Raw genomic sequence first — 13,656 nt, forward strand, 5'->3', positions numbered from 1 at the left:
CGCTTGGATTACACATGCATTTGTTATCGTTTTAATGAATGCATGCAAATGCCGGACTCTCGGATAATTGGCAGCGAAGGACATAGGAAACATCGAACTCGTCGAATGAGAAAATAAACAGGGTTAACCGATAAAGAGTTTCAATTCTTAATTAACCCTAACTGGATGGCCATCGACAGCTGTGTTGGCCCTTATTGGGACACAGAGTAACAGGATAATACCCACCATTCATTATGGTCAGAACCAGGCAGAGGGCGTCCTTTGTCTCGTACGCGTAGGCCAGATTGACCACGAACGGCGAGTTGATTTTCTGCAGTATCTGCTTCTCGATTAACACCATCGACTCGCCCTTGCGCTTCTTGATGCGCTTTTTCTCCAGCTTTTTGCACGCGTACATTTTCCCAGTAGCCCGCACCTGTGAAACGGAGGACAAAGGGAAAGGAGAGTGAAAACGAGGTCACTTGGCCACAGGTGGCAATTATCCTGGCTTACCTGACAGGCGCACACCTCGCCGAAGCCGCCCTTTCCGAGCACCCGATACATGCGAAACGTTTTATAGGTGATTGGCTGCGCCTCCAGCCACTTCCACTGCAAGTAGCTGGTTGGAAAAAGGGAACAGCATAAAGAACTTTTCTTGAAAAGTGGGTAATGTATGTAAATGTAATGACAACAAAACCCATTTTTCCAGATTAAAAGGCAAGGACTAATGCGTGTTTAAAAGAAAACCACTCACAAGCACTTGTTTCTGGTATCCTAACCTTAATACTGGAATTTTTTTCAAAGAAAAGTAGCTTATAAACATTTGATCGAATGCAATTAAATGTTTGCATCCGCATGGTTAAGGTGGCTAAAAATAACCCTACTCTCACCACGCAATGTTGTAGAGTTTTGATGAGTAATTGAAGTATTTGTATTTTAAGTTTCCGTAAATATTACTAATACGACAAGTGCACGTGCTGTTAGTTAAACAGTAACAAGGTGCTGGTATATCAGGACCTTAAAGTTTGCATACACGTTAGGATCGATGTAGTCAGCATATTATTAAGTGGTCGAAGTCTCTTTGTCCAAAATAACTTTGTCTCTTTTTTTGGTACCTCTTGAAACTTACCGGTGAAAATACATAGAGCTCTCAAACTCCCGAAACGGCTCGCCGGCCAGGAACGCCTTAACCGCATTCACACACTGGGCAAAGATGTCCTTGCCGCCGCTGTTGAGTTTGTTACGCACTTGCGCAATGAGATCATCGTTAAGCACGTCCAGCACAAGTTCGTCGGGATATCCCCCCACATGGGCACTCTTTCCACCGCCCCCTTCTCCATCTCCACCGCCCTTCTCCGCGTCATCATGGCTATCCAGGCACTCGACGCCCTCGTCCCCGTCGTCCTGGTGGCTCCCGTTCCCAGTGGCATCGTCGCCGTTGTGATTGCGCGTGTCCAGCTTCTTGTGATTGATGTCGCTGCTGTGCTGCGAGTTGTTGCTGTTGTTGATGTTGTTGCAGTTGTTGGCGGTGGTATTGTTGCAGTGTTCAGTCTCAGCTGTTTCAGTTGGATTGGCATTGCTGCTGTTGAGCAGCAGCTCCTCCTGCGTCTCGGCGTCCAAGGCGTCGCCACCGCTGCCGTTTCGCAGCTCCAGCTGCGCCTCGACATCCAAAAAGCGACGCCCGATGTCATGGCCAATGAATATGCGGTTCGAGATGTACTCGATTTCGTATCTGCAAGGCGGAAAGCGGAAAGACAGGGGTTAACTATCGCCTCAAAGCATTTATTCCAGCACTTACTTGACCACCTCATCCAAGAAGGTGATGTAGCGAAAGTAGACGGGCCGCTTGTTCTCGCAAAACAGACGGAAGAGCTCACGACCAATGGGTTGCTGATCTATCACGTAGCCATAGCTTATGTCTGTGGAATAAAAGGAAAATAAATATGAGGCAAATGTTTACGTTTAGCGCACCCAAAACACTCACCTAATTTGTCTTTCAGGTTGATGCATTGCGATATGTGCGGGAATTGCAATATTTTGCGCCATTTTTTGCTCTTTCCCTTGTTGCTGTCGGAACCACCTGAAAAGCAAAGAACGGAATTTAGTTAAGACGAGTTGGCCAACATTTACCAAAAGCAAATAAAGATTTGGGTTTTAGTAGTTCAATCGGAAGTCGCAACAATCAATTGGCATTTTATGAACACAATTTTAAACGGAATTTCTAATTCACCTCTCCGGAGCAAACACTCTCTGATTTCCCTGAAACTCGAGTGCAAAGGCAAAGTGAGCATTTACTTGTACAAAAAGAGGTTGTGGACGTGATTGCACTGATTGCTACTCCGCATCCCCATCGACAAGCTGTCCCTCTTCTGTCTGGTTTAACGTCATGCCGGCAATTTTGTTTTATTTGCACTAGCAACGAGCCATAAAAACAATATTTCCAATGTGAGCTGCATTGAGCTGCTCTCGTCTGTTGATTCGTGACTCGTGACACTTGGAGCGGCTGTTGACACGAAATGAATCAGTTTATGTGGTCACATTGAGGGGAGAGATCTCTCGGACGGACCTTTGCAGCACCTTCCGTTTCCAAGCCGAAGCCAATCGGTCTCGCCCATTTGGTTTGTTGTGAGCAAGTGATCTTACAATCCTTATTATCGTAAATAAAACACTATATTCGGGCGGAAGCAGAAGAAGCCTGTGAAACAGCAACAAAGGTGCACACCTACAGTCGTGGCCAATTAAAGAGCTACGAACATAATTGCTTTGAAGGCTATTTTATAGATTTTACAGTTTTATATAGCATTTATTTTCGTTACTTTATGTGTAATCGTTTCTGTTCAATTCGCTTAAAATTATTACTAGTGTATTTTCCCATGTTTTGTATAGAAATTGACTTTCTTAACACTGACACTCCCAAAAGAATGCTACTATTGCTCACAGGAGCAGACTGCATCGCCATTTGCTACAAAGTAGGCGTGTTTATGGCGTAAAACAAACATTGTAATTTGGATTTTGCCGAGCAGACTTTGTATCTGTTGCAGCAAGTACACACAAGTTGGCACATTCACATTCGTTCGGGGCTTTGAACGCCGAATGCGAGTGCATATACAATCCTGTCTGGCCACAGAGCATTAGCCACTTATTTATGTTGCCACCAGTCTGCCTCCCAAAGTTTAGCCCGGTTTAAAGTTCCTGGCGTAGGATTTCGCAGTGCGTGAGCATTTAATTTAGTCCCTGTGCAATTATGCAAAAACATACTCAAAAACTTTGAAGGGCAGCGGCGGCAACAGCAGTCGTAATTTCAATAAAGGAGCCACCACCTGAAGGATGAGGTAGCTCCTCGCTTAGTCAAATAATATTACCAGTGAAAAGTTTTGGAAAAGGGAAAAGTTACCCCTAAGCCTGGACTGCTGAGTGGTAGTAGTGGAGGCTGTGAAACGTTCAGGGCTTACCGAAGTTTGCCCAAGTAACAATTAGCTGACAGACCCTGGCACTAAAGCAAATATGAAATATGTGGGCCAAATGCGAGCATGGGATTATGGGATTATAAAGCGAAGCCTTCGATATATAGTCAGTTTATTAAATTCAAAGTTACTTTGAGTGGGCGAGGTAAAGCGACCATCAGAAAGCTATTTTCAAATGCTATTAGTGTAATAAACCTTACATCATTAGTGATACTTAGAAAGGAGCTGGGAATCTCCCAACCTTTAGATAAATTCTTCTTTCGACCATAACCACCGAGGCGTCGAAAAAGTTTGTGTAAAGTTTTTGCAATTATTTGGCGAGGCGTAAAAACAGAAACAAAGCCGCATTTCAATGAATTACGAAACTTGCGGGCGGACAGGCGAAAAGTCAAGAACACATTTTTAAACAAGCAAATCCCATTCTATGAGTGCTCTTCGTCCGTTCAAATCGCTTCATGTGGATGTGCAAAAGAAAAACAAAAGTAATAGAAAGTGGAAGGGGGTCGACGAGCGAGCGCAAAAAGAAAAGTGCTATAAAAACTTATTAATGAAGCCATCGCAAGGCTAATTTGCGGTTGATGGCTTTTCTAATTAAAACCAATCAATAAGAAAAATAGCGTCCCCATCTTGGGCAACAAACCCCTTGCAGCAAGTCAAGCGGTTACAAATGCAATTTGTCAGCCGGAGCGACTGACAACTGCAATGGCCGCAATGTTGCCGGCTAATTGAGTGCCCCAGACGCAAAAACACAGGATAGGGATAAGGACTCATCACTGGAGATTGCGACGAGAGGACATGGGTGACTTTCTGCCACAGAGTCCTTCTTATTTACGACTTAACAAGTTGGCACTAGATTACGAAGGGCCATCCCAGAGCCCGGGGAAATATAAAAAGAAATTACAATTTACATTAACCGTTCTCTGATTTATCGATTCGCATTAAAAGTTTTTGGTCCAAAACTTTTATGGACCTCGCCATCATTATGATCAATTTTCCGCTGGACGCCATGAAGTATGTGACACAATTTATAAGTGTCAAGTTGTCTCCTTCTTTCGCTTTAGTGTAATTTGATGTAATTTTTCACTAGCCAAGGAAAAACCAAGAGGCGGCCACCAACTGTTAACTGCAATTATTTATGACCCGCCCTCCATTTCGGACGACTAGTCGTGTTCCAAGGTTAAGTGCGTGCTAATAAGCTCACGGCCACAGCCCTCAGGGAACCATATCGCAAAAGGCTTTCGATTGACAGGGGAAATCTTTTTTGAGGCGGAGAGGCCGGGTTGAAACTTAAGCTTCAGCCAAGGGAATCAACGGAAGCTGCGGCAAAGCGAGTATTGAAAATGTTTAAAGCTTCTTAACTAAGCAGAGGAAATTTCAAGATTACCTCTATAATAAGTAAACCTAATAAAATATATCATACTTTTACGTGGGGTAGCAATTTTCAGTAACAAAACAAGAATCTTAAATTTGATAGGGTCTATTTGTTAATGAAAATTAAATCATCGCTCAAAAATGTGTTTTAATAAAATAATTATGTGAAACATAACTCTTACTCATGCGGGTACCAATGCCAGCCACTTGACGAATCTCGAACAGGCTGATGTATGGATAATCCCGCTGTTCAACCCCACTTAACCTCTCATTTGTCTCCTTTTTTGCGCTGTCTGGGTTTTGATTGTTTAAAGTTCAGCGTCACGGTGATGGCAAAAACAGCGACAACACAAAAAACATGTATTGAAACCAGCGTCAAAAATGTTCAACAGCAGATTTTACACAGTCCGCTAATGCAAAACAAACAGGCGGCAGTAGAAATAACCACGTCAGCCGAATCGAATCGAGGAGCGTTATCCCGACGATTTACCTACAGCGAAGCGCACATTAAATTAATTATTACAGTTAAAAAACCATAAAAATACAAAATAACAATAAAAAGCCGTAAAAGTTACGCCGCCGGCAATCGAAAAAGTTGATTGGCAGTCCTCGCACAACGCCACTGCCCCACCCGTCCGTTAGTGGGTGGTGGTGGGTGGTGGTGGGTGGTTGGGTGTTTGAGTGGTTCAGCGAGTGGGTGGCCGATCGGAGGGTGGGTGGAGCCGAAAAAGAGAGGGAAATAAAAGCAGACGCTGCCACATGAAATGCATGCAAATGGGTCTTTGATTGGCAAAGCCTTTAAATTACGGGTTGCACAGGACCGTAGAATGCGATACGCAGAGCCCACCCCTCAAGGTCGAAGTCCAGGGGAAAAAGCCACTCACGGAATGCACATAATGGCACTTTGCACACTTAACCAAATGGAATGGGATTAACCAACTAATTAAATGCGTGATAAAATAATTACACAAGCTGTACACATATATAAAAATTGATGTTGGGCAAGAAAGTACACCCAAATTCAGGAGCAATTAATGGACAGTTCGGCTATTAAGTGCAATTTATTACAGGCATTGATGAAAACCAAAGCAGAAATTCCCGATAACAAAATGTGAGTATGAGAGAAATCAGGATGCCCTGTTAATTAACTCTAATCCAAAGTTAGTGGAACTAATAAAAAAATACTCCTAAGCAATTTAGAACATTTACATTATACAAGCAGATATATACGAAATTTAGTCAACACAAAAAAGCAATTGGTTGATATTTGAAATACACAGAATAAATTTCTATTTTCGGTAGAATCTCAAATGTTTGGGAACCACAATTCCAAACAACTGCGCTGCAGTGAATTTTAAATTTGTTTTCTTTTAAAAACATTTATTTTTCTTGTGTACTCTATCTACGGACTCAAGTACCGACCGTCATTTCAACTGCTATGCTTGTAGTTGAAAACTTGAAATTCCCATCGAATAACTCAAATATTTTCATTAAAATTCCAAGCACACGCGAATAAAAACGAAAAGTGTGGCTATACAAATCTCATCATCAAAATAGCCTGAAATCGTCTGGTCTTGCCTCTCAAGTGCCCAAGAAACATTCACTCATGGAGATAAAACGAATTACTCTTTTTTCGGTGCCTTTTTGGCTATTGCTTTCGGCAATAGTTAAATTAGGCTGGCATGGCCATGAAACAACAGGAGACGTTATAAAATGTTTTATTGTCCAGCATTATTAATTTGTTTTATTTCATTTTCATTCCAGAGTCCATAGTCTCGGCCATCAACTGGAATCCTGGGACACACAATTTGCTGCTTCGTTTGCTGTGTCTCTCGGTCTTTCAAGCTTCATTTGCTCCTGGCAGACACAGAATTGGCGTCTTTTGTGGCCGTTTTTTAATAGCTTCGTCAGAGTGGCAGAAAACAGTTAACTTAGGGGCAAACTATAAAGAAAAGTTGATTCATTGGCGCCGTCATTAAAACCTTCTGAAGTCCCTAAAGACCCTACTTCAAATGGGCCATTTGAAATGGTTTTAATTTTTAATTTTGGCGTTTTTAGGAGCAGGAAAGAACCCCTCAAAGTGTAAAACGAATTGGATTTTACGTGTGTCCTTTGATGTTCTCAGCACGTTTGGTCCGTCATAAGCAAAGGTATTGAAATATGTGAAAATGTCAAGTGAGCAAATTGTGATTCACATATGTATGAGCCTTAATTTATTCATTTAAATACAAACTGACCGAAGAGTATTCTTCCACCTTTGACTTTCGCTTTTGGCTTCCACTTCTTTGCCTTCTTAGTTTCGCTCCTTGGCCAATAAATGGGCATAAACTGGCTCACACTGTTTCGGTTTATATTGCGCACATGATGTCGTAAAACGCACAATAAACGAAACGTAAACATGACTGAGGAAGCGTGCTTAAGCACCACACTGCGTATGCGTAATGGCTCCCTGGGCGAACTACGAGCTACCTGAGAATGTCCAGAGACAATGGAACCTCTGCTGGCCGAGAATCCTGTGGAAAGGACCTGCTGCTGGACTAATGGCCAATATAAAAGCTGATAAGGCCCTGGCAATTTGTCCGTTTCTCCTTTTAATTAAAGCCTGAATGTTGAATGCAAAACTGCAAATATTGACACAACTGACTTGACATGGCCAGCTGGTAAATAGTTTTTGCAACCACCGCGGGACTCAAAGGCCTGAAAAAACATTGTGCAAACATCAACAAGGGCGGACGGCCCGCCCCCTGAAACAAAAACACTGAAAACACTGCGGTTTGGCTTTGTTTCAGCTAGAAAACATCATCCAAAATGGCAGTCAGGCGCAGTGCACCAGTCTTTCCATCAAAATTTATATTTTCTCCCTGCTCGTATGGACTTGTGAAATAGATTTTTGCAAATAGAGAGCGAACTACGTGACGTTGGTTGTAAATAAATGATGTTGCCTCTTTTGTGGCAGCGGATGTGGGCGGGATTTGAAAATCAAATGAAATTGAAATGTTTTTGAATTCTGGCATAAATATTGCAGTGAAGAGCTGGAAATGGAAAAATAGCGTATGTTGACTTTGGCAGAGAACTTGATAAAGCAACTAACAGTTCCGTAGCTTGTCATTTAGTTTATTAAACTTATGCCACCTGCTCTTCACCATTTTATCTTTTCTCTTCTGTATTTATTAATTCTGAATAAGTTATTTTTCCATCAGAAAAACGGCCATTTTCCTCACTCATTACCGTCTCCTTCATTTCCTCAGTTTCATTATGGCCAACACAAAAGGTGGTGTAGAAAAAGTACGGAAAATTGTAAACGTACTTAAAAGTTTTTTATTTATTAAATTAGTCTTATAAGCGTGGTTCATTTTACGCCAAACCCTTTACACTCTGCATTCCCGCCTCGTCTCACTTAACCACTCGTGTACCATGGTTTCCATTCTCCACGGTATAATACATAATATATCCTTGCTGCAGCGTTCAAGTGCATTTCTCGTTATAATAATTCGCTGTCGTTGACGTTGTTGCTGTTATAAAAATTGCACAAGCGCAGAGGAAAACTAAAAACTAAAAAAGGAAAACTCGTATCCTACTCAAGGAAATTGTCGCTGCATGTTTGAGTGGGTCGGGTGCCTCCTCGAATTTATATATACCCGCACATAAGTTTAGTCCATATATTTGTGTGTATGTGGACTGTTGCCGGTCGGTACACTTTATATATATACCAGCATCAGCCAAGCAGTAAACTGAAGGGCTGAAGGCTGAACCTCCTGGCTGTAGTCGCTCCCTCTGCTCCTGTGACATTGTATTTGAAAATATATTTCATGCCGGCTTTCCCCATTCTGCTTCACATCAAACCCATTTCCCAGCTTCAAGTTCATTTTCTCCCCAATTTGTGCAAATTTCCATTTACGAAAGGTCTGCATGAATTCTCATTTCTCGCGTAAATTGGCCGGCAATTATAATTATTGTTTTCAATATTACACAATGTTAACAACTGGTTTCGTTTGTGCGCAGCCCTTCCAATTTCCTTTTACTTTTGCGAACTCATTTGTGCGTCTTTTCTACAAATTATGTGACAGATTTAAGGACATTTTCAGTAGTAAAAAAATTGATTTGCCAATATCTTGAACAGAAATGCAAGGGAAAAGGAAACTGACAAAACTTTATTCTGCATAGAAATTTACTAAACAAGCCAAGACGAACTATTTAATAAAATGAAAAACTTCAGCTGGTAACTTTTAGATGTAATTGGTTTAGGAAAACTTTAGGGAAAAGTCAGCTCAGTTTAATTGGATAAAAAAAGTAAAGAATTAATGCAGAGAATACAACTTTAGAAAGACAAAAATTAGAACTCAGTGAAATGACGAAAACTACAACTTAGTGAAACGGGGGAACAAGTTTTTAAAATGGTGCCTTTGTATTCCGAGATTGTACAAGCAGAACAAATATATTCTTGATTTTTCCTGTTTTATGAAGAGTACAACCTGCAAAAAGTGGCCACTTGAACACTTTTCCCCTGCGATTTTGTGTGCCAAACGCTTCCTTCTCTTTTTTTCGCATCGAAATGTCTTTTCCATCTTCTTTTTGAGAGCGGAAACGGAAATTATGGCCAACACTTCCGTCGATCGGTTTTTCGAATCTTTTTCCTTTACTAGTGATAGACGTTTTAAAACACTTTTTGCGTAGGCAATCAACTGAAGAATGCAGTTTGCTGGGCGGGACTCTTACGGGTCTGTTGATTTTGCTTGGGCTAATATTGATTTTCAGTTAAATTAGTTTATCTAGGAAAATTGGCTGGATGCCAGGACTCCAGGACTTGTAATTACTCGAAGTCGACCTTTATGCTCCTCGGGGCCGACGGCAATGTCCCAGCAAATTGTATTAACCTTGCGGGGCACGCACACAAAAAGAGCCATATTTAGTAGTAATAAAATAATAAAAACATGCATCAGGCCATGTGACAATGTTTCTTTGACATCTGCTGGTCGGCCATAATTAAGCGAACGCAAACAGGGGCGAAATTAGCAGAGCAGCCGAGAAAATCCCGCTCATAAATAAATACGCCCCTGGGTAACAAGCTCGTGACGTTGTAGTAAACATAAAAGCAAACAATGAGGAAAAGCGGGTCCGAGTTTCATCTCATTAAATTTCAATAAAAAAAGCGGCGAAAATAAAAAATCGAAAAGCAATAAAAATCAATAAAACGTATTTAATTTCGCGTTTTGTTTTTTTCACCTCTCATTTGATTAATCATACGCCGCGTGTGCCGCAGCTGACCTCATTATCATTAGGCTGTTTCAATGGATGACAATTTGGCTGATTCGGGATGTTTTTCTGGCAATCACCGACAGCCTTTCAGCCTCAAACTCAGACAACTGTTGTCAAGGACTTTGACCTTTTGATAAGCGTCGAAGAGCGGAGGACATGGGGCGCGCACGTGGAATCGAGAGACGGAGACGAAGACGTCAAGGACGAGAAAACACATCAAAGGCTGCTGTCGCCTGGCTTGTGAAAGGTCCTCGATGGAGACCCCGAAAGCGGATCCTCCGGTCGCTCCTCTCCTTTTCCGCATTCCGTGCTGAAATTTGAGTTGCTCGCCTTGTTGATAATTAAATAAAATAAAAGCGGGCAAAGTAAAAGCCTGTTTAAAAGGAATTTGGAATGCAAATGCCTCCACACCCACAAGTTTTAGACCCAAAAACATTTAAGGCACGCCGCAGAGGCAGGGACATGGAATTGCAAATTGGATCAAAGACATTGCACGTTTTTCTCGCCATTCCTAGGTATTAAAGTGCAATTTCCTTCGCCGACCGAAAAACAATCCGGCAAAGCACACAAATAATACAAATAATCAGGCAAGAATGCCGAAAAAGTTCTTGGCCAAAAACTTTTCACACAAAAGCAAATTGCACAGGCCCGGCAAAAAGCAAACGCGGCACATGGCGCGTGTCTCGCATTTCAACTTTTGCCAAAGTGTAGTTTGTACATAATTTAAATAATTTTTGCCCAGCGCTGACAGTCCGAACGTGCTGCTCGTGTCGTGATTTGATACTCAAATAGCGTTTTTGGGCAACGCACCCGGTTTCAGCCTGGTCGAAACGAAAAACAACAACAACAAACAACGACATATTTAGTTTATTCTGAAATAGTTAACTTAAATTCCGGCATCGATTTATTTTGGAAACCTTTGTCAAGACATTTTGGCTGGAAAGCAAACATCATACCCATTCATTTAATAAGTGTGCCTGATATTAAGACCTATTTCTGTGAAAATAATAGTCTTGTTGCTGCTTGTGCCGTTGTTCACTGTTGCACATATGGTTGCATTTGAAGTTGGTTAACTTTTGTGTAATAGGAGAGCGATTTGGCGAGCGAGCAGCTGTAGCAAAGTAAATTCTTTAAAAACTGCTAAAGGGGAGTTTTCGTTGCTACTACAATTCGCTCCATCAAAGCCTTATTGCGGGGCAGATTAATCGCAATTATCTGGACCATTTTATCAGTCTGGATTTGTATGTATAATTTTCGAGTATTTTTTTATTTTGGTCTGTTCATTAGCCGTTCACATGGCCGAGATAGAAGATTGCGTGATAGTCGGACTTGCAGAGGAGACGTGGATTGCTGATAACACGGCCACGGGGTCGGGATTCCGATTCTGGTGGATAGAAGGCCCGCCCGGTGACAATTATTCTCAATCTACGCCAATTTGGCAAGGCTCGTTTCGTTTCGTTTCGTTCAAACATTCAAATGCCAAATAATTGTGAGTGTATATAAATGACTGGCTCTCTATTGGGTGCAAAACAAATCAATTAAGCTGAACAACGTTCAACGCCTGCGAAATTGTTATAAATTGACACTGCGAGTGCCTGTGCTTCTCTGTTCCATTGAATTATTTATGAATGAATTTTATTAGTTGCCCTCATTGGCGGCTCATCAGTGTCTGCTGACTTGACATTAATTGCAGTCGAGTGGAGTCAAGTCGCACCGACAGACTTACAGCAAGTCGGCCGAGCAAACAGTCAATTAAACGCTCTACATTTTGCCAAACATTTGATTTAATTTCAGCCCAGTTCGGCTTGGATCGAGAGCCCGCACTTGCCGATAAATAAATGTTTGCTCTTGCCAACAACAGGCAGCTAAACTGCTAAAAACAAACACACATGCCGCATTCCCACATTAACCGGCCTTGTTTGGCAGCTCATTTGACAGCCGAACAACATGATCGATGCTCGTTATTTACTCTTGCTCATTTTCCCTGCCATACGGCTGCAATCTGGTGGTTTTCATTAGCATTTAGTTATCATAAACCAGAGATTTGCTACCGGGCCTTTGATTGATGGCCGGCACCTAAGGGGTTTGCCAATAAAACTTGCCAAAGCTGCAATTTCTTTTTCCCGCCGTCCAGTCACTTTCACCGCCACACAATTTGCATGGCTTCCTGGCAGTCAGCAGATGAATCTGAAAAAGCGATGGGTGGAAAAGGAGTAGGGGCGGGAACTGACTGGAAAATGAACTGACTTTCTTTCATGTGCACAAAATGTACATTTCTTGCTAAAAGCCTTTTTAATACCAACAAGTTGGAGGATTTATTTAAAGAAAGTAGATATAAGTAAACTGTAAAGATGTAAAAGTTCAGGAGCGCATGCAAAACATAAAATCATTCAGCAACCAAGTGACGTTTTTATTGAGAATTGCAAACAATGAGCAACATAAATAGAAGCAAGCGTACGAAAATAAATGTGTTTGCAAAAGTTAAACGTTTTGAAGAGCAAAAAAATGTGACTTATCTGGCTGAGCGACTGACATTGTTTATCGCCAAGCACTCGGTGGGTTCCATCCGTATGGGTGTGTTATTTTTAGCTGACAAACCCAGCACACAAGTCACCAGCCAGCCAACCAGCCACCCACCCACTCAAACAATCAGCAGGCGGTGGCTGTCGAGTAACAAAGCAAATATGCAATGCCAGAATGCATTGACAGCGACAAAAGCCGGTTGACAGTCGTCGAAGGCAGTGCATTTGCATTCTAATGCAATGCAAGCGGCTTATGTTCATGTTATAATATGATATAAGGGTACCCATCCCCATACCCATCCCATCTGTACACACGCCAATCGCGTTGAGCGCATTATGCAGCTTGTAAGTAGTAATTATAATTAAATGCGCATACCGAATGCCACAGAAATTCAGACATTGTTCATCGCAGCGTTGGGTTAAGTTAGCACTAGCGCAACGCGAACAGAAGTGCAATCACCATTAGCACTCGCACATCCTTGATCCTGGAAATGTAATTAGTGGCCTTCGAATGCCAAAAAGCGGAAATAAATACAATCCATGAATTTATGGCCACTTTTAGGGCATATTGTGAGAAATATATAGCATCAATAGTGGCAAATGAAACACATTATGATATTTAAAGCAAATCACAAAGTAGCAACAGTCCTTAAGACTGTTAAGACTGGACTTGATTGCAAACTGTGTGCTATAAATCCTCTTTTGGCACATCATCTATTGAAATTAATAACGCATTAACGTTTGAGTTGGAAAGTAATATTGTGTGTTACTAATGCGTAATCGCTATATAAACAAATGGCCAAAATACTTAAGAATACGAAATGACGATTATATTCATAGTGACTTAAGTTATTTATGCCTTTAGATTGTGCTTAAAACGCAAAGAAAGAGAAAATAATCAGTATCGAATGGATATTAATTAAATACAATTATAAAGATGGAAATATACCAATTTATTCTTATCCTTATTGAAAATTTCTGATCGAATTGACATCATTCCTATTAAACTTGGCATTCAAATGTGAAATTAATTGGAAATTTATTTGTTTTTGTTGGTGTGTGTG

At 41.4% G+C, this 13,656-nt stretch overlaps 1 protein-coding gene across 2 annotated transcripts in view; it reads right to left on the reverse strand.

Moving 5' to 3' along the window:
• LOC108040712 (G protein-coupled receptor kinase 2) overlaps positions 1 to 13,656 on the reverse strand; it is a 49,283-nt gene that overhangs the window by 2,884 nt on the left and 32,743 nt on the right. For both annotated transcript variants that reach the window (XM_017118282.2, XM_017118280.2), the window contains 5 exons: positions 1,964 to 2,059; positions 1,778 to 1,898; positions 1,109 to 1,711; positions 493 to 598; positions 226 to 415 (listed from right to left, as the gene is read on the reverse strand). In XM_017118282.2, coding sequence (XP_016973771.1) covers positions 226 to 415; positions 493 to 598; positions 1,109 to 1,711; positions 1,778 to 1,898; positions 1,964 to 2,059 — 1,116 coding nt within the window. The remainder of the gene's footprint in view (positions 1 to 225; positions 416 to 492; positions 599 to 1,108; positions 1,712 to 1,777; positions 1,899 to 1,963; positions 2,060 to 13,656) is intronic.

The sequence above is a fragment of the Drosophila rhopaloa genome, unplaced genomic scaffold (assembly GCF_018152115.1).
Source record: "Drosophila rhopaloa isolate 14029-0021.01 unplaced genomic scaffold, ASM1815211v1 contig_167, whole genome shotgun sequence".
NCBI lineage: Eukaryota > Metazoa > Arthropoda > Insecta > Diptera > Drosophilidae > Drosophila > Drosophila rhopaloa.